General features: G+C 33.2%; 3 protein-coding genes across 3 annotated transcripts; 1 reads left to right on the top strand and 2 right to left on the bottom strand.

The window, feature by feature from the left end:
• Window positions 1-495: 495 nt before the first annotated feature.
• Window positions 496-963, bottom strand: LOC130997984 (uncharacterized). The gene has a single exon (XM_057923422.1). It carries the CDS (start codon window positions 961-963, stop codon window positions 496-498), a length of 468 nt encoding a protein of 155 aa, XP_057779405.1.
• Window positions 964-3,391: 2,428 nt separating this feature from the next.
• Window positions 3,392-5,513, bottom strand: LOC131000347 (GTP-binding protein SAR1A-like). The gene is made up of 3 exons (XM_057926217.1): window positions 5,183-5,513; window positions 4,902-5,033; window positions 3,392-3,970 (listed from the first exon to the last, which is right to left on the bottom strand). Exons 1-3 carry the CDS (start codon window positions 5,309-5,311, stop codon window positions 3,650-3,652), a joined length of 582 nt encoding a protein of 193 aa, XP_057782200.1. The 5' UTR covers window positions 5,312-5,513; the 3' UTR covers window positions 3,392-3,649.
• A 4,394-nt stretch (window positions 5,514-9,907) lies between these two features.
• On the top strand, window positions 9,908-14,305 carry LOC131000346 (probable beta-D-xylosidase 2). Its single transcript, XM_057926216.1, has 7 exons — window positions 9,908-10,692; window positions 11,356-11,637; window positions 12,044-12,213; window positions 12,299-12,396; window positions 12,490-12,840; window positions 12,926-13,339; window positions 13,428-14,305. The coding sequence occupies exons 1-7, from the start codon at window positions 10,315-10,317 to the stop codon at window positions 14,027-14,029; spliced, it is 2,295 nt and encodes a 764-aa protein (XP_057782199.1). The 5' UTR covers window positions 9,908-10,314; the 3' UTR covers window positions 14,030-14,305.
• Window positions 14,306-26,822: the final 12,517 nt, after the last annotated feature.

Here is a 26,822-nt window from a genome sequence, read left to right as displayed (position 1 = left end):
CAGCTTCAATTTTGCCGGAAATTTTCATAGAGTGCAAAAATCGCTTCAAGGCTTAGTTGAGTTATTCTGTGACAGATTTTCTAAAATTGATGCCAAACGCGAAAATAAAAATATGATATTTAGCGGCCTTAATCCACCCCTTTAGCTAATTATGCTAAATCGGGTGCGCAAGAACAGCATTTTATAGAATGCTTAATAGAATGATGATGATGATGACGACGACGACTGATGATTAATAGAATGCTTTCCGGTCGCCAGAAAAAGAAAATTAACAAATACTCCTTGAATCAAGATCTGATCATAATTTAAATTAACCATAGCAAATTCACAAAATTGGGGAGAATTATTCACCTTAATCTATCAAAAATCATTATCGTACATAGGTCGAGGATTAAAAAAGGTAATCCAAAACCTCAGAGAGAGAAATCTTCGAATTCCATTTGAATTCGTCGACGCCTTCTAATCAGTTAAATCACTTGGAACAATAATACATCTTCAAATTCCCTCGTAAATAGGTTCCAAAGCAGGTTTCCACTGCTTCACTCGATGATTCTGACGTCCAATATCACTCTCTTCTCCTAATAATCTCGCCGGATTATCACAACCGTCGTCGGAAACCTCTGCCACGACCGGAAGAACTTTGGAACTGCGTCGTTTCGATCTCCTGTCACCGCAAAACGAGTCGAGAGCCGCCATCTCCGATTCCGAAACCTTTCCGTTCACTCTACTGACTGGAATCAGTATATAAACCCCGCCGCCGGCCAAAATCTCGTCGGCTTTCATGGCGGAGAATCGGCGATCGCGCCGGAGATCACTGACCGGCGAAACTACGCGGCCAGGCGCTTCGAGCATCAGCTCGGCGGCCGTCGTCGGGAGACCGAAGACTCGCACCGTTTCCCGGTGAAGATCGATGAGTTTCGCTGTGTTGGATTGCGCGGTGAAGCAAGAGGTGCTGTTTCCCATATTTTTTCTGAATTAATCTGAAATTCCAAAGTTTTATTTGGGATTTGATTCCGATATCTGTTTTGATGAATTAATGGGTGAAGTGGTGTGTATATATAGGTAGGGAGGGAGAGAGAAAGAGTGTAGTGTTTGTGTTGACTGGAAAAGCGTGTTGAGTCACAACGCCCTCTTTCTCTCTCTCTCTTCTGTTTTCTCCACCACGCGATATTACTGTTTCCCCTTTCTATTGTGGTTTTTCACTTGGCTGTGATTTAATCACTCTCTCTCTCCTCGCTTTCTCCATCTCCAATTATTGAATAGATAAGCATTGGAGAGTGGAGCACAGTCACATATAATAATAACTGATGTTTTGATTATTTAATTTCTTAATCGTATGTTTTATTTTAATTTGTATATTAATTATCTTTTCTTGTAGCAAAATCCAAGATATTCACAAATGAGAAGTGTATTTTGAGAAAACCTGTATGCATATCAATTATTGAAGGTTTATGTTTAAAATTATATTTTTTTTTCTTTAACTTCTTTGTTGTTACGTTTCTTTCAAAAAGTTTTAATTGTGATTTTTAATTTGATATGCATATTAAATATTTTATAATTAATCGAATTTCAAATTTTTTGAAAGAAATGTAACAAGAAGTTAAAAAAAGGGTTAATTACGCCAAAAACCATGAACTATACCCCAATTTCCAAATTTACCATGAACTTTGTTTTTTATCAAATTTTCCCTGAACTTAAGGGCGTGATCAATTTTTTCATGCTTTTTTGCTCCGGTGATGTTCCGAGCTGACGTGTCGCCTACATGGTATTACTAAGCTGACATGGCGCCTATTGGACTGTATGATTGACACTTGGAAAATAAAAATAAAAATAAGACAAAAATAAACAAAGGTGGCTGCTCCTCCACCGTGGAAGTCCATCGGAGGTCGCCGGCAGCCATGGCTCCCTCCAGCCATTACAGCCGCCACCACACAGGTGGCTGCTCCTCCACCGCCGCCGTCATCAGAAAAGGATAGCTTTCTCCACCGCGCGCCCACTGCTCGATTTCCGGCGGACTCCACCGCCCCTTCTCTCTCCACCACGCACCGCCTTCCCCTACCCTCGCAAAACCAGATCTGCCGCCACCAACCATCTCTGCGAACCACCATCGACTGCTGCTGCTCGATTTTCGGCATCCTTCGCAACCACCATCCCAACTACTGCTGCGAACCACCAGATTTGCTCGATTTTCGCCACCAACCTTCTCTCTCCACCACCCACCGCCTTCCCCCACCTTCGCAAAACCAGATCCGCCTCCACCAACCACTTCTTCTCCCTCAAAATATCTGCTTCTTCCCCAGATCTCGCGTCGCCGACCTCACACCACCCCTCGCAGATCCGTCGCCCCAAATCCCGATCTGAAAATTGGAAACTCAAACAGAAAATCCCAATCGACCACCTCCACTGCCGCCGTCCACCGCAGACCTCGCCCACCACCTCGCAGATCCGCCGTCCACCGCAGACCTCGACCACCACCTCGCAGATCCGCCGCCCCCCTCCGCAGTACCTCAAAATATGCTGTTGTTAGCCAACGCCGGAGCTCAGAGGGCAGGGTGCAATTTCTTAATTTTCAGTTTTGGGGAAATTTTTTATTATCAAACGACGTAGTATCACGAGTATAGGACGACGTCGTTTCTTCACATCGTCGCCGGTGCCAAGTCAGCTTTCAGGTGACTTAAATGGTGCCAAGTCAGCAGTCAAATTTGGGATTTTCGAAAATCATAGAAAAATTGATCACGCCCTTAAGTTCAGGGAAAATTTGATAAAAAACAAAGTTCATGGAAAATTTGGAAATAGGCCCAAAGTTCATGGTTTTTGGCATAATTAACCCTTAAAAAAAATAAAAATAAGAAGAAAAATATATAATTTAAACATAAACCTTCAATTTTATTATAACTACAAAATTGTCACTCAATTTTGAAATTGATTTGAAATTATTTGAAATTATTTCAAATTGAAAACTCTGTTTTCAATATAGTATAGATGAGTGAACTTGTATGCTGTACTAACCTTACTAATTCTACTTATATGCGTTAGTATAGCACTATTATCTAACAATTCTGGCACGTAAATTACATCTATCAAAATTCAAACTATTACTATGATTTATTCAATACTTGGAAGGAAACATGATTAGGTGAGTCATGACTCATGAGTGTAAGTTCACCCTGCTTCATTTAATTGTATTTGATTTTTATTTGGAAGCGCCTACCACCTTCATAAAAAGTCATGATTACACTTACACATCAATAAGTTTCATAACAAATTGAAGCTTAATAAAAATGACAATACCAGAGAGAGAGAGAGAGCAAAAGCATTATTTTTCTACAAAGAGTTGCAACGAAAAAGAGAGCACAAGATTTTTTGAGCTTTAACAAAAACAGCGACCATATAAAAGCTGCAAGACCTCCAAATTTATAAGATGAGAATTATACAGAGATCAATCAGGTTCGACTACTTAAACTTACAAACTCAGCAAAGCACGTCATACAAGTTTTAACAACTAACAAACTGAATCAACCTGAAACAAACGAATCTTCGCACCATTTTCTTTCCATCTTTTCCGGCTCAAGCTGTCTCTTTCCCCATCAACGAGAAAGACGAGGAGGTGTATGCGCGTACCTTTTAGGTGTTTTCTTGATGATAAACCCTAATTTATATATTGAGAGACCCACTTGAAGCCGTCACCATAGCCCATTTTGCGCACAATGCTGCACATGAACACTTCCAACGGGCGCACATTTGAATCTGCGAGGTTCACCTTCCCCTTGCCGGTGGTTACACCTGTTAGGCCAAGGTGGTAACGCAACTCCTCTTCAGAGGCAGCATAAGGTATGTCGATTTTGTTTCCCAAAATGAGAAATGGAACAGTAGCGAGTGCTTCATCAGAGAGGAGCGCGTCTAGTTCCTTTTTGGATTCTGCAAAACGCTCTTTGTCATAAGCATCTACCAGGTAAACAACAGCGTCAACCTGTGGAACCAAAACACTGTTAGTATGCAAAATCTCGATTATGAATCTTCTTGTAAAAATACGAGTTGGCTCAAATCATACTCTACATAACAATCAGTACGCATTTCTTCTTTGGAACGCTAGATGTAAATTTGGAAATAACTTTAAGTAAATGAAACTAATAGGATTAGCATTTGTAGAAACTTAGTAATGAATATCTGCCTTACCATAGAAGCCAAGAATTGATTCCAACGACTCCCAAATCACATTATCCTCAAACACGCTACACCTAGAACAATCTCACGTATCATCTTTAACCATCAATATTTTTGCCAAATATATCGCCTTGCACTCTTGGTGTGATAGAGATATAGCTTTAAAGGAGGGGAAAATAGTACATAGTATTTTCATCAGTTTAGGCTAACGAACCGTATCTTTATCATGTTGGGGAATTTCATTCCTTGTTCTTTGATCAATTGTCTCAAATTAATAAATCAATCTTCCTCTCTCTCTCTTGGCCCTTATCCTTATCAGTGAGGTTCCAATAGATGTTTCTCACTAAATAAATTACCAAAGAAGATTAAAAAGAAAGAAAAGAACCAATACATACATCTTTCTAAGATCGGAGCAAGCTGCTTCAAAAGCTAAAAACAAGAGTTCTTATCCATATTTGCAATTATGATTGTCTAAATGATTTAACAACAATTCCTTAACTGCAGTCGTAACTCAGAACATCACACTCCACTTATCTCTCAACTACTACTGAATTCGCAAAACTTCTAAAGCAAAACCACGCCACAAAATCATCCAAACCACATTGTCAAATAGTACTAATCTATAATCCAATCTCATCTCTCTTTCCTCAAATCATTCAATCAGTGAATCACAACAATAATATAGAAAAATCACAATCACCCACACATATCTACATGTAACAGTAAATTAAACGTACCTTGGCGTAATAATCCTTCCAAACTCTACGCGCGATCTGATGCCCTCCCAAATCGAACGCCTTGAACTTAATTTTTCCGATGCTCAGCTCTTCCGAGGTCGGATACTGCGTCGGCTGATGCTGCACTAATCTCTGCATCAAACAGGAAATCCCCAATTTCAATCCATTCAATTCAACCGAGATCCATCAATCCACCAAAATCCGCAACCGCAATCAATCAAATCCTCGCAGAAACGAACCAAAAAAAAAATTGAAAAAATATAAATAAATAAATAAATCACCTCGTCCTTGAGCATATGAAGAAGCGTGGTTTTTCCGGCATTATCGAGGCCGAGAAAGAGGATCTTCGCCTCCTTCTGCCACAAGCCGAGCGACGCCAACACGCCGTAAAACCAATCCAACAGAAACATTTTGTACGGAGCGGGATTCCGGTAGATCTGGAGTGGAACCTAGTGATGAATTTGTGTTTCTCTGTAGTTTTTGGTTTTTCGTTGCAGTGTGTGTGGAGAGAGAATTTTGGTGGAGTGAGAGCGATAGGGGTCGGAATATTAATTGCCTGGAATTTGTGGTTCACGTGTTCGTTTAGAGCTTAATTTTGTTAAAATTCAATAATACTTGTAAGTTTTAAAATAATATTCCCTTAAATAAAATTAAAGCACTAATATTTCGTACTATGACGTGTTTTTTGTTTTGAGGCGCCTACTATGACGTGTTAAATGAATTTTTTTCCAAAGGATTTAAACATCTATACTATATTAACAAACTAAGCTTTCCATTAAAACAAAAAACAAAAAAAAAACTAACTAACTAACTAAGATTTCAATTTCAAATTTATTTCAAAATTGAGTGATAATTTTGTAGTTACAATAATGTTGAAGGCTTATTTGTGAATTATATTTTTAAAATTTACTTCCTTTTTTCTTTATCTTCTAATTTTTTGTTTGATTTCTTTCTAAAATTAAATTCAACTAATTATAAAATATTTAATATGAAGGTCATATTAAAAGGTCATAATAAGAGCTTTAATTTTATAGATGTAAATATTTCATTTAAATATTAAAATTTATAAAATTATCTCTCATCTTTTTTTAAATACATCTATTTTTTAATTCTTTTTATTTTTATTTTAATTTTTAACTCTTTTTTGTCTTTTTGTAATATCAATTTCATTTTTGTGATTCTTTTTTTTAAATATTCAATTAAAATTATTTTTTATTATATTTATAAATATAATAATTGAATTAATATCAATTTTATATAAATATAGAAAAATAATACGTTTCTTGTGCGGTGGTGCAAATGCTAATCTCGTTGTTACTAAAAGAACAGGCATGCTATAATAGATTAATTAAGTGTCTTAATGCTATAACTAAATTTATAAAATGATGATCAATTGCCATAAAATCTAATTTACTGTATTCTACATTAAATAAATTTTTTAATAATAAGTAGTCTATTGTTATTGGACAACCAGTATGGTTGGAATTGTGCTTGAAAGTTAGAGCAACAATGCCAACTTTTAAACTTGATTTCAATGAACTACCTATAATAAAAAAAATCTATTTAATGTATAATACATTAAGTTTTAGTTTCGTAGTGACTGATCATGTTTTATGTGTAATTTCAGTAAAGAACAACTATTGCCATGATTTTAGCATGATTATAACCATAACTAAAGAATTTTATAAAATTAAGACTATAAAAAATTAAAATTTGCTGAAATTTTATGCTATAAATTATAATTAACTTTAAAAAAACTAGTGCAATGATTATATGGATCACCCAGGAATTCTACGGTTTGGGACGACAATGAACTTTACTACATCATTTGTAAGATCCATCAACTCCACAGCAAAATACAAAGCCCATCAAATAACTTTAGATGAAAATGTTTCAACACATGAAATTATTAAACTATAAGTTTTTTTTCTATATATAAATATCTATATTAAATTTATAATTTTTTTTACTGGAGCAGGAATCTATACCCCACACTCGATCTAAAATAATACTCTCTTCGTTCCATTGGCCCATTTCTTTTGAACATGATTATTAATGAGAGTATAATTAGTGTAGTAAAAGTGTGTAAAAGTGTAAAGTCATATTATTTATAGTATAAAATTATTACTAAATCTATATAATATATAAAGGAATAGTTTTTTCCCTCCAATTTTTCTCTCCCTTCTTCCATCAATTATTTTACATTTTTTTATTTTATTTAAACATCATCAAATTTGATTCATAGAAAAAATACTTATTCAATATACATCTTAAATTTAAGTTCGTGAAAATATCTTTAATATTATATAAAAATCATCAAAAATGAATTTAAAATAAATAAATCATGAAAAAACTAAAATATTTTATTTTCTCTCTTTTCATTAAAATTTTATATATATATATTTTATATTCGTGTATGAAAATATTTTTTTATTTATTATGACATGTATGTGTAATTTTAATTATCAAATAATTTATTTTTTTTAATAACTATATCTATAATTACATTTATACAAAGTTCAATATATACGTTTTCAAATCTGGGTTTTATGGAGTAATTATTGTGGATTATTTTATTTTATTCTTAGAACATATTTTGTATTTGTTTATATTTTGATTCTGTTTAATATTTATATTTATTTATTTTAAAATATCATTTAATTTCGATCTTCATCGTGCATCGCACGAATGGAAGTACTAGTATAAAATTAAGATAAAATTAATGAGACAATCCAAAACGAAAAATCGAACAAAATCAATGGGACGGAGGGAGTATTTGAATCCGCGGGTAAAACTATCATCCCCGAGCTAATTAAATTATCGTCAATTCTTGAGTGCAACCGTCGCACAGGTGTGCGACGGGTCGACCCGGCTCCAAACCCGCCCTCCTGACCCGGAACCCTGACCCGCGTGGGTTTGACCCATACTCCTGATTATTACATTTGTTTATAATAATTGTTACTTTTAATAAACATAATATATACATTTGTTCATATAAATGTATATTGATATGTATAATGTTTTATATTGAATGAAGGTAAATATTTATATTAATATAAGTATATATTTGTGCGACCAAATGTATATCTTATGCTTATTAAAAGTAAATACTCCTATTAGGGTTTAGTGTTCAGGCTTAAGGTTTAGTTTACAGGGTTTAGGGTTTAGTGTTCAGGCTTAGGGTTTAGTTTACATGGTTTAGGGTTTAGTTCATACAATTTAGGGTTTAGAAAATATAATATTTTATATTAAATGAAGGTAAATACCTATATTTATATAAGTATACATTTATGCGAACAAATGTATATTTCATGCTTATTAAAAGTAATACTTATTATAAATAAATGTAATAATTTATGATTCAGAATTTCGGATCTGGGCACGGGTCGGGTCGGGCGCGGATCAGGGCGGACCCGTCGCACTGGAGTGCAACCGCCGCATGCAAGACCGGCCCTTAAATTATAATGTCGCCCGCAATGGCTTATATAAAGAAACAAGCACTGACGATGTAACATTAAAATATGAATATGTCTCCATAAAGATAATACTACGTACATATAAATACAAATAAAAACATAAGATATGTAAATACTTTGCCACCCTATGACCAATGATCAACTGCCACCTGTACTCGTGAAATTAAATTAATACAACTTGCAAAGAGGGCAAGCATATCGGGAGCATTATCACATACAAGAATAATATTAGTATGTAGTTATGAGTTATGATAGGGTGATGTGGCTAGGAGTTGCTTGCAAGCATTGTTTTGCACAATCTATGTGATTTCACTTTTTTCATCTTATCAAACTATATTATAAGCCAAAATACTGCCTAACTCACTTCACTTTATGATTTAAATGATTATTTTCGTTGATAAGATAACGTAGAAATTGTAAATCACATTTACATTGAGATATCATTCCACTAGATAACTCTTTCATCTTTCATCTTTTTTCAAAATTTTATCTTATTCATCATTTCAAGTTCAAGGTTTTATCTTTACATTTTGGCAAGTTAGAAGAAAGGGGGCTAATGTTTTAGTTTTTCAATAAATTATTGTGTTGTCTTTAGCTTATTATTGAATCTATCTTTGAATTTTGAATTTATGAGATGAACTTTCATAACTAGAAGAAGAGACTTTCACTTGAAAAAGAATGAAATTAAAATACTTTCTTAAGAAGGAAAAAACATCATATAAATCAAAAGGCCAATGTGTGTGTGAGAGATAGGAATTAACACGAAAATTAATGCCCCAACCCTCACTAGGGGATATGGGCATAGTGGTTTTGTGGTTCTTTCGCATTGAGAGAGTACAAAACAACTACTAAAGTAACTACATGATAGTATGCCTATTTGAACTCGTGATGTTCCTAAAATTGCAAGATTGAATTTGCTACATAGGACTTGGTTTGTTACGTGGGATAAATGTGTTATAAATATTTAATTTGTTATTGGATTAAATTATCATAAATTCACCCCCTTACCCATGTATATTACGATTAACAGATCATTATATAATATATATACGCACACATAAGGTGCATTCAATGACTCATATTATATTTCGCTGGAGATTATTCAATGTAGGCCCAAAATTATCCAAGATAAATTTTATCATAGGTAAAAAGACAAGACTCATAAGTCATGATTAATCTTACGTGACATTTTCCCGAGATTAAGTCACAAGCTGAGTCTATCCAACCAAACAGCTTAAGATATCCTGAGACAAAATTTATCTAATCCATCAAACCGAACATCACCATATAAGATTATATTGATATCTTATGAGATAAAAGATCTCATATAATTTTTTTTTTCATATTCTCAAGCAAATATAGTTAAGTATATCTAAAGGGCTTTTTAAATTTCAATTCATATAACATACTAACGCTCATACATTTACTCAATCAAATTAAATCAGTGTGCAAAGAGGAAGATCGTTAGTATATTCTAAGATGAATTTAATAAAACTCTAGATACATTAAAAACAAATCCAGAAAATAAGAAAAATAAATATAATAAATAGCATTAAATGACACGAATTGCTCATTTGTTGATCACATTTTTGTTGTTGACGACTCCACCTAATGAATTGAAACAACAAAAAATACATGACTCCATATAATCAAGAGCTTCCTTAAAAAGAAAGCTCGTGTTATTTGCAACTTGCATCTTTTACCTCCAAAATAGTAAATTTGAAAATTGCGCTTTCCACTTTTCATCCTCGCAACTTGCAACCTCTCTCTCTCCTCTGTTTCTCTCTCAACATATTCATGGGCATCCATCCATCAAAACTGCCGTCAACATCATCATTCACCACTGCCATAACCCCCACATTATCGTCTATATAAACTCACTCCACTTTCTCCACATCCACACCACCCCAAATCCATTTCCATTCAAGTAATCAGCCATGAAAACATCCCTCGCCATTCTCTTCCTACTGTTGGCTGCGGTCGGAGCGCGGGAGCCATTCGCCTGCGATCCGAGCGACGCCGCGACCAAAACGCTGCCGTTCTGCCGCGCGGATTTGCGCACGGAGGAGAGAGTCAGGGATTTGATCGGGAGGCTGACGCTGCAGGAGAAGGTGAAGCTGCTGGGGAACAATGCCGCCGCCGTGCCGCGGATGGGGATCAAGGGGTACGAGTGGTGGTCGGAGGCGCTCCACGGCGTGTCCAACGTCGGTCCGGGGACGAGATTCGGCGGCGACTTCCCCGGCGCCACCAGTTTCCCGCAGGTCATCAACTCCGCCGCCTCTTTCAATGCGTCGCTGTGGGAAGAGATCGGGAAAGTAAGATTACTCTTCGTCAAATTCAAATCCTAAAATTTGATTCGATTACTTTAATTTGTTTCATTTTGAGTGGATCACTTTCTAGTGTTGCTTTTTGGTTTCTGCAACTCTGTGAATATTAGATAGTATTCGCATTCTACATATTCCATTTCTTTTGGATTTATCAATATAAACAAACATATAGTATAACAATTATAGCAGTCCTATTCATAATATTTTTGGTAATAGTTGGTGAGAGATTTAATTTTTGAACCATATTTCATAAAGTTGTTCTCATAAATCATTCACAGTGTCTAAGTATAATTTCTCAAATAGCTGCATCAGAAGCCATTATTATCATTATATATTACCAAATCTCATATTCAATTATTGCGATCCATTGCGCCAATCGAAAATGTCTATCTTATCACCATTAATAATAATATCTTCTTGGAACTTTGTGTGCGATCAAAATTAATTAACCTCAAAAAAAGTAATTACAAAAAGTATAGTACTATATATGATTAAAATAATAATGACTAATTAAACCTCAAAGTCGGAAACAGCTTTGTTGCCATGCATCAAGTTGCAACCAATTAGAAGGTAGAATAGAATATGTTTTGATTCTGTAAGTCGGGCCCACGAAAGTTTCGGGCCGAGCTAATACGGCCCGATTATGGACAGGTTGTGTCAGACGAGGCCCGAGCGATGTACAACGGCGGGGCGGCGGGCTTGACGTACTGGAGCCCGAACGTGAACATATTGCGGGACCCGAGGTGGGGGCGGGGGCAGGAGACTCCCGGTGAGGACCCGCTCGTCGCCGGTGAATACGCGGCGAGGTATGTGAGGGGTTTGCAGGGGACGGAGGGCGGCGACCGGCTGAAGGTGGCGGCGTGCTGCAAGCATTACACGGCCTACGATCTGGATAACTGGAGCGGGGTCGATAGGTTCCATTTTAATGCTAAGGTATTCAATTTCAAACAATGAAACGTCTTGTCATTCGCTGCTTCGCTCTGCACTGCACCTCACACTCATCATTTATTTTTTGACCGTTGATTTCTGTCACAGCAGCCCGCACTTATGTGCTATTCCAAATCTAGTATGCGTCGGAAGGAATAAATAATTACGAAATTGTGAAAAGTTTTTTATGTTCTTTTAGATTTCAAGATTTGGTTTTGTTTAGTTGAGTTAAACTTGTTTAATTTAGGCCAACAAGTATGGTCATATAGTTCAAATGCACATACAAAGAGTAATCAATCAACTGTTTTATTATATGAATGTAATATGTATATTTGCCATGAGTCTTGATGAACTTTTCACGCTATTATAAGTAGAATAGTTTTAAATGGAAAGAGTGTCCCAAACTTTGCAGGTAAGCAAACAGGACATGGTGGACACATTTGATATTCCTTTCAGAAGTTGTGTGAAGCAAGGCAATGTTGCAAGCGTGATGTGTTCTTACAATCAAGTTAATGGCATTCCGACCTGTGCTGACCCGAAACTTCTCCGAGGAACGGTACGAGGTGCTTGGCGTCTCAACGGGTGGGTACACGTTCATAACTCATTCAACCAAAACCATAAATCTAACTATATATCTGAGTTCTTGAATTGCTGATCATGTCACTAGGTACATTGTCTCGGATTGTGACTCTGTCGGCGTATTCTATGATAATCAGCATTACACATCAACTCCAGAGGAAGCTGCTGCTGATGCAATAAAAGCAGGTAAGTATATTACATTATCCAGCAACATCAATTCCATGATCATGGATTCTAGTAGTTTGTCTGATATGTGTTTGAAACTTTGATGATCTCAAGGTTTGGATTTGGATTGTGGGCCTTTCTTGGGAGTTCACACAGAGAATGCAGTTCAAAAGGGGCTGCTTAAAGAAGCAGAAGTCGATCTTGCACTGTTCAATACTATCACAGTTCAAATGAGGCTAGGAATGTTTGATGGAGAACCATCATCTCATTCATACGGCAACCTTGGCCCAAAAGACGTCTGCACCCCTCCCCACCAAGAACTAGCACTTGAAGCTGCTAGGCAAGGCATAGTTCTGCTCAAAAACCAAGGACCCGTGCTGCCTCTCTCTCTGCGGAAGCACCACCCCATTGCTGTCATTGGGCCTAATTCTGATGTTACTCTCACTATGATAGGCAATTATGCTGGTAAGAAAATCAAAAAACTACACACACTATGTGTGTTCTGGATTTTGTCTTACATTCCCCACCCCCACCCCCTTTTCTCTTGCAGGTGTGGCGTGTGGATACACGACTCCATTACAAGGTATAAGGAAGTATGCTAGGGCAATTCATCAGCCCGGTTGTGCAGACGTCGCCTGTGCCAGCGACGCGTTGTTTGGTGGAGCTATTGAGGCTGCCCGGATAGCAGATGCAACTATCATGGTGATGGGGTTGGACCAGTCTGTTGAGGCAGAGTTCAAAGACCGGACAGGGCTCCTGCTGCCCGGGCACCAACGAGAGCTCATCTCTAAGGTTGCTGCAGCCTCAAAGGGCCCAACCATTCTTGTGTTGATGACTGGTGGTCCAGTTGATGTTTCCTTCGCCAAGCATGATCCGAAAATCGAAGCCATTGTGTGGGCAGGCTATCCCGGCCAAGCTGGTGGTGCTGCCATTGCTGATATTCTATTTGGAGCTCATAATCCAGGTAAAGTTATTGTGATTTAGGTGATTTGATCATGTTGAAGCTTTACTAGTTTGATTTGAATGTTGATTGTATTGATATATTTTTGTAGGTGGGAAGCTTCCAATGACATGGTATCCTCAAGAATACCTCAACAACTTGCCTATGACAGCAATGGACATGAGGCCAAATCCTTCAAGAAACTACCCTGGAAGGACTTACAGATTCTACAAAGGACCGGTTGTGTATCCGTTTGGTCACGGGCTCACGTACTCCAGCTTCGTGCACACGATAGCTGACGCGCCTAAGATGGTCTCCGTCCCAGTAGACGGACGCCACCACTCAAACACCACGGCCGTGACATGCCAATTGGTCAGGGTGAACCATGCCAGGTGCAGCAGGCTGTCGCTTAGCTTCAGTGTCGATGTGAGGAACGTTGGGTCGAGGGACGGATCCCACACGCTGCTCGTGTTCTCCAGCCCGCCTGGGGGCCGTTGGGCGCCCCACAAGCAGCTCATTGCGTTCGAGAAGGTGAGGGTGAGTGCAGGTGGGCAGCAGAGAGTCCCCATCAGGATTCATGTTTGCAAGCATCTGAGTGTGGTGGATGCAGCCGGGATTCGGAGGATTCCGATGGGAGACCACGCGCTGAGCATCGGAGATTTGAGGCATTCTGTTTCACTTCAGGCGGAGCCACTTGGTGTGATCAAATCATAGAGGTTGAAAAACTCATCAGCTGCTGTTCTTGCTTCATGGCTCATTTAGTGTTAGGCGTATTCATTCAACTAGTGTTTGAAATTGGGTTATTATAAGGAATCTCGAAGAGATTCCAAAACAAAGAAGGATTAGGATTGATGATTCTTATTATTATGTGGGGGAAAATGAACAAGACTCTGATTATTTTGGCCCAGATTTTTGTTGGGATTGTATTTCAAGAACAGGTTATGATCAACCTAATGGAATGAAGGCCTTGGGAAAATCATTTAAGTTTAATTGACTTAATCTTTGGATTGCACCAAGATAACATGGGGTCTTTATTTTATGTATGTGTTGAGAGCTTTTGATTGCTCGATGAGTATATATAAATATGGGTTAATTCCATAAATGTTACTACTTTCTAAATTATGATAGTTGTATGAAATTGGTTACCAAACTTTAATTTGTTTCAAAATGAATACTAAACTTATATTTTACTATATCATTTAAGTTTCAATTCATTTTTTTATAATTTAATTCCACGTAACAATTAAAATGTGACATAATCTTCTCTATTTAAGTAAACTTCTGGTCTTGCTTTGAATTTATAGACCTATTTAAAATTAGCCCGGATTTTCTTTCTAGAAAAATGGGCTGGATCTGTGTTGGGAGATACTAATGGCTAATTAGTCTTTATGTTGTGCAAAGTGGGCCTCCCCATAACATATCTAAATATCTCATTATTTTTCTCAAAAAAAATACTCTCATTATTGATTTGCATTTTTCGGTATATGTTCAACAATTTAACTCCCACAAATAAATTATGGATACGAAGGATGATATGTTGGTACTTATGGGCCATAGATTTTTTTTGCTTTTTTGAAAATTACAAGAGGTATCGAATATATAATTAAATCAAATAGGAGAGTTTTTGAATGCCTCAATTTTGACACTTAAGTTAAGCCTCATTGGCATGACCCATAATTGAAAGAGTGTTGAAAGACCTTTATATTATGCTCCATTTATAGTGTAAAATATAAGTACATTCAAATAACAAAAGTTATAAAGTGCCGATTCCATAGGTTGTTTAATAAAATCCATTTCTTGAAAATCGGACTACTAGTATTTAATTTACGAAATCCAAGCCCACTGCATGATGCATTTACTTAAAAAACAATCCAACTTTACCCCGCAGTAAATTTGATGTATTATTTTTTAACTTTTTTCTATACTGAAACTGTACTGAATAGGTAGAAAAAGCTGTTGGGGTAGTATTGAAAAGCTTCATTTTGGAGTGGGGCTCAATGATATCCCTGCAAATTAAGCTTTTTAATTTTTGTTTTTTTAATAAAAAACATTCTTTTGATACGAACTGCAGATATTTGATGCTTTAATTTTTATTAAAAACCTTACAAATGAGTATACGGATTTGTCAAAATTAGGTGTCTGATTTAAAGAATAACAACTTTTCCTGCCGCAAAAGCATTGCTTTAATTTAACATCTCAAAATACTTCTAAAATAAATAAAAAATAACATCTGAATTTGATGGATTGGACCCGGCCATTAAAGCTAGGCTAAGGTATATTGTGTGTGAGAAGACATTTTTAAAGCTTTCAAAATTCAAGTTTTAATAAAAAATTTATATATTCGGATTCAATATATCACATTAGCCAATTTTGCCTAACGTATGCATGAATACTACTATAGCATTTTAGAGAATCCCCTTTTAAAGGTTCTAAGGGAGTGGTCCCCACTTAAGAGCATTCGCTCGACCACTCAACAATAAAGGGCTCTAATTGACACTCTGGAAATTTCATTTTCATTTCTTCAATTTAAATGCATTTTAAAGTTAAAGTAAATAGTTAGATGTATTGTGGTGAAAAAAATGATGTAGGACTAAGAGATTGTAATATTTATAGATAAATAAAAGAAATAAAAAATTGAAAAATCGGCAAATAGCAATTAAAATAAGAATTTTTAATATATATTTATTTTTTAATGTAGGCACGTGCTATGCATGCACCATATATAAACACACTAGAGTCGAGAGCGAAGCTTAGAGTCATCTCTTGAGCCGCACGGCTTGGCAACAAGTTGAAGGCTTGAAGGGCGGGGCTCGAGCTGGGCGCAAAAGCCCCACTGGAGATGCTCTTAGTTGTAGTTTGTATGGATAAAGAAAATATTAAATACCAAATAACATACGAATTTTCACTCATTTTAGAACTTTAATACGATATTTGAAATATTGTAATACGGTTACTACTTTTTAATTTATTGTAAAATTAATAATTCAATTATTTTTAATGTTCACGAAAGAGTTTACATGTCAAGGTTGATAAGGTATACTACGTAAAATATACTATGTCAATAATAATTTGGACATAGTAAAATTGCAACTATCCATCGATTAATCCAACAAAAAAAAAATGAGCAAAAGAAGAGATATTCGATCCAAGGGAGAGATATTGAAAAAAAAAGTAGCATTAATAGCTAAGTTTCTCTTGGTTATTGGGGTAAAGAAATTTTAATCCCCAAATAATGAACTAATTTTCATTTTACAATTTTAATACAATGTTTAAAACGTTGCAATAATATCATTACCTTTTAATTTGTTACAAATCAACAATGCAATCTTTTCAGTCAGTTCACCAAAGAGTTGACATATCAAGTGTGAAACTAACCGAGAGGTCGTGTAATTGTATTTTGGTGATACCGATTTCGGCGAGGCATGTCACGTCAACTCTCCGATAACAATAAAAATCTGAATATAGAATTACCAAAGAAAAGAACAACCGAAGGTCCGTTGATTAATTGAAAAACAAACCTTAAAGTGAACAAATATGGAAGATTAATATATAGATCGATCGATTAATTTTCGAATAGGTTGTCGAATGAAGCATTCTATTTATTTTAATTGGTTTATGATTTTAATTAAATGTTGAAGGCTATATATGCAGTACAATACGTTCATATACATATGCACATGCACCTACACAAATACATATAGTTTTTTTTTAGTATTATACAAAAATATATGAATGCTCTATTTGACTACAGATCACATTTTCCTTGCAGTCAAAGGGATTGAATATTTGCATGTTTCCAAAAAACAAATGAACAAATACTACTTGTTTAATTGTCAACGATTTCAAAAATATAGTTGACTTTGTATTTCTGATCAGTCTAAATTCGCTGCTTCTCTTTCCCTCCATACTTCTCCCACTTTTTTTAACCGGCTGAAAATAAAAATAATACTAGTAAAATGACATATATAAAAATTATGAATTTAAATAATACTATATATATATATATATATATATATATACACGCACACACAATAGTTGAATTTTATTGAAAATTTGAAGAATTTTTTATATAAAAGATTTTTTTCATAGTATTAAAGTAATTGAAGTAATTGTTTGATCTTAAATGAGAGCATATAAAAATTTGAAGAATTTTTTATATCTTAAAGTAAAGTAATTGTTTATCTATTTTTATGAGTTAATTAGGTTTATTCTGAAACTGTGGTGACTTGCACATTATATTTATTAACATTGGTGGACTATAGAATTATATACTATATATTTATTGTCTTATCGCGATCAAAACATTATACTCAAAGTTTATAAGTAGAAAGATAATTTAATAAACTTTGGGTGCATCTAGTACTGTGTCATAAAAATTGAATAGTGGCCCTAATGAAAGATTTTAATTGTCAAATATAGTAGCTTAAGAAAAAAGGATTTTAATTAAAGTCGAATTGGCATATTTTGCAGTTTTCAGATATATTGACATATTTATAACTTTAACACGCATTAACAAATTATCAAGAAAAACGGATTTTAATTAACGTCGAATTGGCAAAATGGTTTAAAAAAAATTGCAAATTCAAGAATTTACAAGTACATTTTTCCCTCGAAAAAAAGAAAAGAAAAAAAAATCCACAAATACATTTAACAACCAAATACCAAGGTCTCAAATTAGAGGTGCAATAGCAACACAACTAATTTCACTAAACTGCATTCCTATATACAGTGTGTAATTTGCCACTTTGTAAGAATAAATATATCTAATTATTTATAAAACTCTACAACTTCTAAAAAAATTTAAAAAATATATTCCAGCAAGCAACCCAAAGGAAATTAAATAGTATTTTTTTTATTAAAAACGAATGGATAATCTCTTTTTGAAAAAAATTCCAGCAAAAAAGAGCAAGACAAATGAGGCTGTCACTGCTGCTTTTCAAAGTGAGTGGTTCGCACGATTTGGGCACATGGGCGGCACGTGCGAGATCACATTGGTTGATACGCCCACGCATTTCATTGGTTAATCCAAATACAAATATTATGCATTTTAATCATGCCGCCAAAAAATATAAATTTGTGTTGATTGTAATTAAATGCTTAAGAGCGATAGGATAAGAGAATCTTTAGGAATTCACACCACACATTGCCCCCTCTTACACCAACATGTCTTGAGAATGGGGGTTTATTTCTTTTTTTTATTTAAGTTTAGTATTTCATTAATTAATTGATTGGTTGGAATTAAGATTAGTTCCCCTTGTATCGATGTGTCTTGTAAGGGGATTTGTTACCTTTCCATTTTTCATATTTAAATGGTGTTGGTATATGGTTTCCAATGTTCTTGATTCTCTTCTTGTAACTTAATGAATATGTAATACTAATAAATAATGTTATTTCTCACAATATGATACTACAAAACTATATATTATATCGGGTGATGTTTTTTGGATCAATTTGATTCGAATTAAATACAATATATATTCGATTTTTAATATAGAAAGACAATTTTATCCTTTTGCATTCCATAACTTTAATGTAATAATTAAATATACATTAAATGTTTTTATTTGCAATAAGAACTTTGACTGATTCATGGTGTGAATTGTATTGAATGTTTATTTATATCTATATAAATATATTAATTGAATAATAATTCATCATTAAATTTTCTTAAAATCATCATTAAGTGAATATTTATATTTTAAAAATTGGTAATTTATTTTAATTAAAAAATTTAATTTTCCATTCCATTTTTAGAAATATGTTATATTATTTAAATAAAATTGTAAGATATATAATTCCAATTTTGAACATAATTTAATACATATATTAACATCACATTGAAAATGAGCAAAATAATTTATTTTAAATTTATTATTTTTAAAATCCTAAACTTTTACTAGGGATATTTAAGGTAAATATATTTTAATTTCACAAAATCTCCTGAACACCCGGGTGTACGGTACACCCGAATCGTACCCGACCCGAATCCTGACCCAACTGGACTATCCTACCTGAATGTCAAGTGTTAGTGTTATTTAGATATAGTGTTAATGTCATTTACATGTAGTGTTAGTGTCATTTTACACGTAGTGTTAGTGTCATTTCAGTATAGTGTTAGTGTCATTTTTGAAATAGTGTCATTGTAAAACAAAATAGTCTTAGTATCATTACATGATCGTGGTAGTGTTAGTGTCATTTCAAGAAAAAATGGGTCAGAATAGTCCAACTAGGTCAGGATCCGAGTCGGGTACAACCCGAGTGTACTGTACACCCGGATGTACAGGAGACCACCTCTTTTAATTTTTGAAAAAGTGAATGTTTTGCTTTTATTGATTCGGATCAATTTGATTAAAATAGATTCACCCATATCATAATTAGATATTAATGGTTGATTTTTCAAGAATAAACTCATTAGGTTTAGTTTCCTTAAGCCCATCCGATGCTTCGATTGCTTGATTGGGCCCTTTTGTAAATATGGAGTAAAAAATTGAACTAAACAATTTAATATACGAATTATATCCTTACCCATCAACTCAATCATATGCAATAATACTATATATTTATAAGTCGGTATTTAATAATATGCTTAGGGAGATCAATAAAAGAGACAACTCATATACCCATTTCGGATCCAATTCCATAGTTTCGAATTTTAAATGAAATTATTGGAGCACCCAAAGACTAATTAAATCAATTTTGTTTTCCTTCAGTTTTCCAATTATATTAATAAGTTTGTCTTTCTATTTTAGTTTTTGTGGGACATTGACAATTTTCGAGTTGTTGATATATTATTGGCACATATGTCTAAGGCCTCAACCTTAATCAAAAGAATATAATATGGATGTTAGTTATAACAACATAATAAAAGGCGGCTGATCACTATAATCAATTAAATTTACAAAAATAAGCCCCTTAATTAGATAGAGATGATCATGAGAGGAGTGGAATATCGTAAATTTTAATTTCATTATTACCCTTTTTAGTTCATGAGATGTGCTGAAATGGTTTTAATAAATATGGCTCGGCAGTAATTTCTTCATTATAACAACAACAATAATAATTAATTGTTTTTTTTTTGGGGGGGGGGGGGGGGTTTAAATAAGTGGATATATTAATAGAAAGAATAATGTACAATATTGCAAAATCCATTATAGGCCAATACCTATTTCAAGGTCGTCAATGGAAATTGAGATTGGAATTGTCATATTTCAAATACTATTGATTACAGAGACGAACATGGTATGTGTTGTTTTGTACTTTAACTTTAATATGTTCATGATATTTCTTCTGCTTTTATTAAAAGTTATATCAAACATAGTATTTTCACAAAATAGTGGGGGGCAAATGTACAACCAATAGAACAAAAATGCATTTGTACCATCATTTTTCACTCTGGACATGTTTTGAATATTAATATAAGAAAAGAAAACAAAACTGTTTCCTCATATATATATATATATATATATATATATAGAGAGAGAAGGGTTCAAATAAAAACCATTCTTATCGTAAGAACGTAGAACCAATCTTATCCATTTATTTTGGTATATTTAATGATTGATATTAATTGTATTTTTTGTATTATTATTTTTTTCTTATAATTAACGTGGGGCAAAATATGTAAATGACTAATTAACTGTCATCTTAGTGCCGTTTTTTATGATACTCAACATGGCTTTGCATTTTTAATTTAAATTTCCATATTAGTGCAAATGAAATCAATGGGACGTGCATATACGATATATGGACTAGTGCAAATTAAATGTTTCTAGTGCAAATGTATTTGTGAAATTAAATGTTTCTGGTGCAGATATTTCTGACGTTAATGTACAGTCTTTTTTTACATGTTTTGTATTTTTAAATTTATAAACAAAATCATTTGTGCTCAAACAAGTTTATATTGATGCATAATACTGAACACGCATTTCATCTTCTTTTTTTTTATTCATATTATTGTGTTGGTGCAAATGAAATTCAATTGAGGTGCATATATATATCTATATTATGCATAATCTATATGGAAAGTTCTGTCACTTCTTATTTTAATGATGTATCATAGGTACTTGTCTGTTTTTCTTTTTGTGCAAATGAAATTCAATTGAGGTGCATATAGAAAATTATACAATGAAGTGAAAAAGACTCTACGGAGTTTAATTTATGGTTGAAGAATGAAGTAGTTTTAACTCCGCCTACATTTTCGCCACTTTCTTTTTATGTTATCACTTTTTACCCGTTTTTATTTATTTAATGTTTTATTTAATAATTAATCACATATTTAAAGCAATTAATCCCAACCATTAAATTATACTTGATTAAGGGTGTAGATTAGTTCTACATTCTTATCTTAAGGGTGGTTTTTATTTTAACCCAACCCTATATATATATATATTATCTTGATAGCACATTTTATAAATTTTTGAAAAAATTATTTCCAGTAAAAACATATTGATCTAATGAGATTTTCTATTTTCACACATAAAATCCCTATAGCTCGATCGAAGCATAACCTATGTGTTTTCCATATGTCCCATGACAAAAAGAAAAAAGCAGAGTAATGTTAATTACATTTTGACATTCGACGAGCCTCGTCAAATTTTACGGAGCTGAAAAATAGACGAATTTTACAATATTTGTGATAGTTTAAAGTGGTATTTATTCTTTAGGATTAATATTATATTAAATCTCAAATTATACTCGCTTTAATAAAATATCCCAAACTATATGAAATATTTTTAAAAACCTCAAACTATTAGATTTGTATCAAAAATGCAGTGCATCCATTTTTCATATCCCGAAATCATGATGTGGCTCGTTGAATGCCACCGTATAATTTACATTTTACTGACATGACACAAAGCCACATCATTTTATATCATATCGTTTTTAAAAAATTAAGTCGATGTTAGATAAACTGACCTTTTAACGCGATTTGAATGAAGTGACTGACACAAAACGATGTCACTTTTCTAAATTATACAACACAAAACGATGTTGTTTTTATTCCACGAGAGCTTAGATAGTAGTATTGCGGAATGCGAAATTAAATATATAAACGTTAGGGATGATTTAATGATTAGAGGAAAATAATAAATGTGAAATAGTGAAATTGGTGGAGCCTAGAGCCCATACAATTGCTAGCTGCAAAATACAGGTGATGATTAGATAGAATTAAAAATTGGATTATTCAAATGAAAAAAGGGGGCCCTATTTTCCTTACGAGCTGGAAAATATTAGCTGTAATAATAAGGAATGGTTGTAATGCAAGAAAAACCTATGCCATCTATGGTCCCCTCTCCCTCTCCCTATTTGTCTTTTTTATTTCCCCCCCGATGTTGGAGAGGCGACACCAAATTCAACTAGTATATGGCATTATTGGGAAATTTTTATATCATAAATATAATCATTTCTTTTTATTTTGTGTGTGGCAATAATGGGAAAAAAAAAAAAAAAGTTGTAGGTTGGGACCATTCTAGTTCAAAACTAGTGGAGAATGGGAGTCTTTATTTTTATAAGAATGGCCAAGTTATGCTTGTGCCTATCAGAAATGAGTCGATTTTATGGCAGATCGGTCTCATCCATTAGATCGATTCTCACTAAGCTTTCATGCCTTTCTTTGTTCATACATGGTTAGATATTGTGGTGTCGTAGGCGTAGAGGAACCACATCAATCCATCTCGAACTTGCTGATTAAACTCTACTTCGCTTATCATTTTTAATGCACGGTCCGATTCCCATTAACTTTTTATTTGGTCCTCTACACATAAGATTCACTAGTCTAGTGGTACGCTTTTTCGTCTACTATAAGTTCTCGTGTGTTAAAATAATAATTGTTGTTGACAAATTTTATATTTTTAGACTAACTTATGAAGTAACATTACTCGTGAGTAAAAAAATAATTATAGTAAAAAAGAATAAGAATATTATTATTATTTATTATAATACTAATTACTTTGAATTATCCGTATTTTTCGACTAACCTATGCCCCGCGTCAGCCCTGCCCCAACCCGTCTCACCCAAATTTTTGCCATCAGAAATATGGAGTATTATTTATAATCATCTAAATGGACTCACAATTCATTAAGTTGAAAATAAATTATGGGACAAGAAAGAGATAGACACGTGGCAACTGACCACAATCCAACCATCATAATCGGAGATGGAATACAACTTTTAAATTTTGGATATAAGCGTGGTTTAGTAGTTTCTTATAAATATACAAATAAATTAACACACTTATAAACAAAAGTGTAGCGATTATAGAATTTGTAATATCGATCATAAGTCAAAGACACACACATTTATACTGAAAAATGAATAGTAATCGATTAAGACATTGGAAATGCTCTTCTTCACACGTTAATGTTTCCACATGACGATGTTTAAGTTCATATTATCTACCATGTGGCTACAATTCAATCCCAACTTTACAATCATTATTTTGGAGTAAATATATCTAACTTTAAACTTTAAATTATTTTTTCATTATTAATAATAATTTTTATTATAAAAAATACTATTTTAAAACTATGAACTATCGATATTGTACCAATTATAACTTCCATCTATCTTTTGATTTTAAAAAATTGATTTGGCTCATAGGCTGACGCAGGTATATTTAGAATTATTATTTCTCTAGCATAAACTATATATAACGACGTTGTTCTGTGCAATGTAAGTTAAAAAAAAATGAATAGTCAATGAGGCCTAGCGAGCTACGTTAATTTTCCGATGCTGAAAAATGAACGGATGGTATAATTGATACAAAATTGATAATTCAAAAATATATATTTGATAATTCAAAATATAATTGACAGTATGAAACTAATTTGAAGTTCTAATACCCTTAATTTTTTTAATGTAAATATTGTACACGCGGCTACTTATGCAGTACTACCACATTATCTCTTTTAAATTTCGGTTCATTTTTTTTATGCTATCAAATTTAATAAATTGGTGGTTAAACCACTTAATTATATTATTGGTGTAACAAGACAAACTGAATTTTGAACTAATAAAATGTGCAAGTTAATGTAAATGAATGACAAGTCACAAGGCCAAACTTCGGATACTCAATTTCTTAATTCAAATATAGCATTGAATGAAGTTTCTTAAATTAAAGAAGCATTTATTGAACTTAAACATGGACAACACACCATCCAACAATTAAATTATAGACGTCGAATGTATAAAGGCAAAAGACTTTAGCACTACTTAAATTATGAGCTAACTTTACAAATCAATTTAGTTGCAAAATAGTCAACTTCCACTACGTATTCATTTTCTTCTTCTTCTTTCAATATGCAACATTTAAAGAATTTAAATTGTTGAAATCAATTTTTTTTATAGAAAAAAAAAAGTTGTGAGAAGCAATATAGCACATACCCCCTTATATATATTAGGTAATGCACATGATTGATCCTCTTGCGACAGATTATTCATTTGAAATGTAAACCAATAATGAAATGAGTTGAAATATTGGCACATTATATCATCATTTGCTTCTTTATATATCATCATCAACTCAATAATAAGATGTTTCTCCAAGTAATAATTATAGATAATATATTTATGCATGCTTAGCCTTTGGGTAAATTTGATTGGTGCAAAATGCAACCTCAAATAGTGAGAATATGCAGATAAATAGATAATAGTAAAAGTGTTAATTGATGTTATCATTGTTATGTCGTCGATGTCCATTATATTTAACTGTTAAGTAACTGCTAACAGATTTTTTTTATATATCATAAAGTCTAATTTAGAACCTGAAAAATATGTTATCTATCAATACCGCAATACAAGAGCTAATAGAAAACATATTGTCAATTTAGGGATCGAATTATAAAAAAGGTACAAAACTAAACCTGGAAAAATTATATAATCAGATTCCTGCTTGGTTCTATAGTTATTCATATATTTACTTGAAATAAAATTACGATGTTTTTTATTTGTTTAAATTTATTTAAGAAAAACATAGATAAAAAAGATAAGTTGTTAAAGAAAATGGAAGGGAACTATTTGATACTATTATCTAAATGTGTAAAACATTTAAAAATAATATTGTAAAAAATTATTTGTAACATATATGGCATTAGTGTCTAGATAATTCATATAAAATATCACGGTGCACATTTTACGATCTCAATAAATCGATATATCATGTAAAAAGGTGATATTTTTACATACTTCTAATTCATTCAATTTCATGTCGCGCACAAGTGTGACATGCTAATTTTCCAAAATCAAAATATATGATTAGAGATATTTTCATGATATTACGTAAATATTATATATAAAATTATTACACAAAATCTCATGTACACCTGGGTGTACCGTATACCTGAATTGACCCGCACCCAGATCCTGACCCGTATGCTAATCCAAATCTGCATCCTGATCCAAATTATGTAAATGACATTATTCAGTTATTCAAATGATACTACTTATAATTGACACTATTCAATTATATAAATGTCACTGTAACATTTTAAAATGTTATAGTGTCATTTTTCAATCTTATAGTGTTATTTAAAATATTATAGTGTCATTTACAATATTATAGTGTCAATTACATGAAGTGTCATATATATATTTCTGAATAATGTCAATTAATACAATGTCATTGTAAATGTTATAGTGTCATTTATACACAGTGTCATTGTATAGCATAATAGTGTCAATTACATGGCAATGTCATTTGTATAACTGAATAATGTCATTTATACAATTTGAGTCAAAATGTGGGTTTAAATCAGAATATGGGTCAGAATTTGAATACGAATCAATATGAGTGTATGGTACACCCGAGTGTACCAAAGACCACCTCAAATTATTATGATCTAAATATTGAGATAATTTGTAAGAGTATATTAAATAATGAGATAGTACCACAGGAGTATATTTTTTCCAAGAAAGGATTAAGCAAAGAATACTAATGAGCATGTAGTGGATCCAATAATGGCTATACCCCTCCAATGGTAGCGAAGTGCGTGGGACCACTTATCAGGTCATGCCACGTGGAAGTTTGCTTGGTGCATTTAGTGATGTGGCAAGTGGGGCCGTGTGGTGGGACCCATACCCACGAGATTGTAAATTTTAGGAACCTCCTTTATTTGTAAAGCAAGAATAATAAATAGGTGTCCTCTTTGTGTGTGCGTCTCCTATCACATTTTTTTTTGTTAATTATATTCCAATTTGGATCATATTTTAAATTATTTGTTTGGAATATCCCACATATATATATATATATATATATATATATATATTCTAAATTAAAATTCATATAATTCAAATAATATGCAGAAAAGAAAATATGATAAAATGTGATCTCTCTTGAGTCTCTCTCCCTCTCACACACACACGCACACGCGCACACACACACAATTCAATTCAATATAAAATTTTATTTATTTTTTTGTTGTCTTTTTTTTCCCAAAATTATAAGAAGTATCTATTATATAATGAAATAAATACGCAGACGAGATCTCTACACCATGCGAAGGTGAAAAA

Source organism: Salvia miltiorrhiza, chromosome 8 (genome assembly GCF_028751815.1).
Source record: "Salvia miltiorrhiza cultivar Shanhuang (shh) chromosome 8, IMPLAD_Smil_shh, whole genome shotgun sequence".
Classification (NCBI taxonomy): Eukaryota; Viridiplantae; Streptophyta; class Magnoliopsida; order Lamiales; family Lamiaceae; genus Salvia; species Salvia miltiorrhiza.
This window is presented reverse-complemented; position numbering and strand designations above follow the sequence as displayed.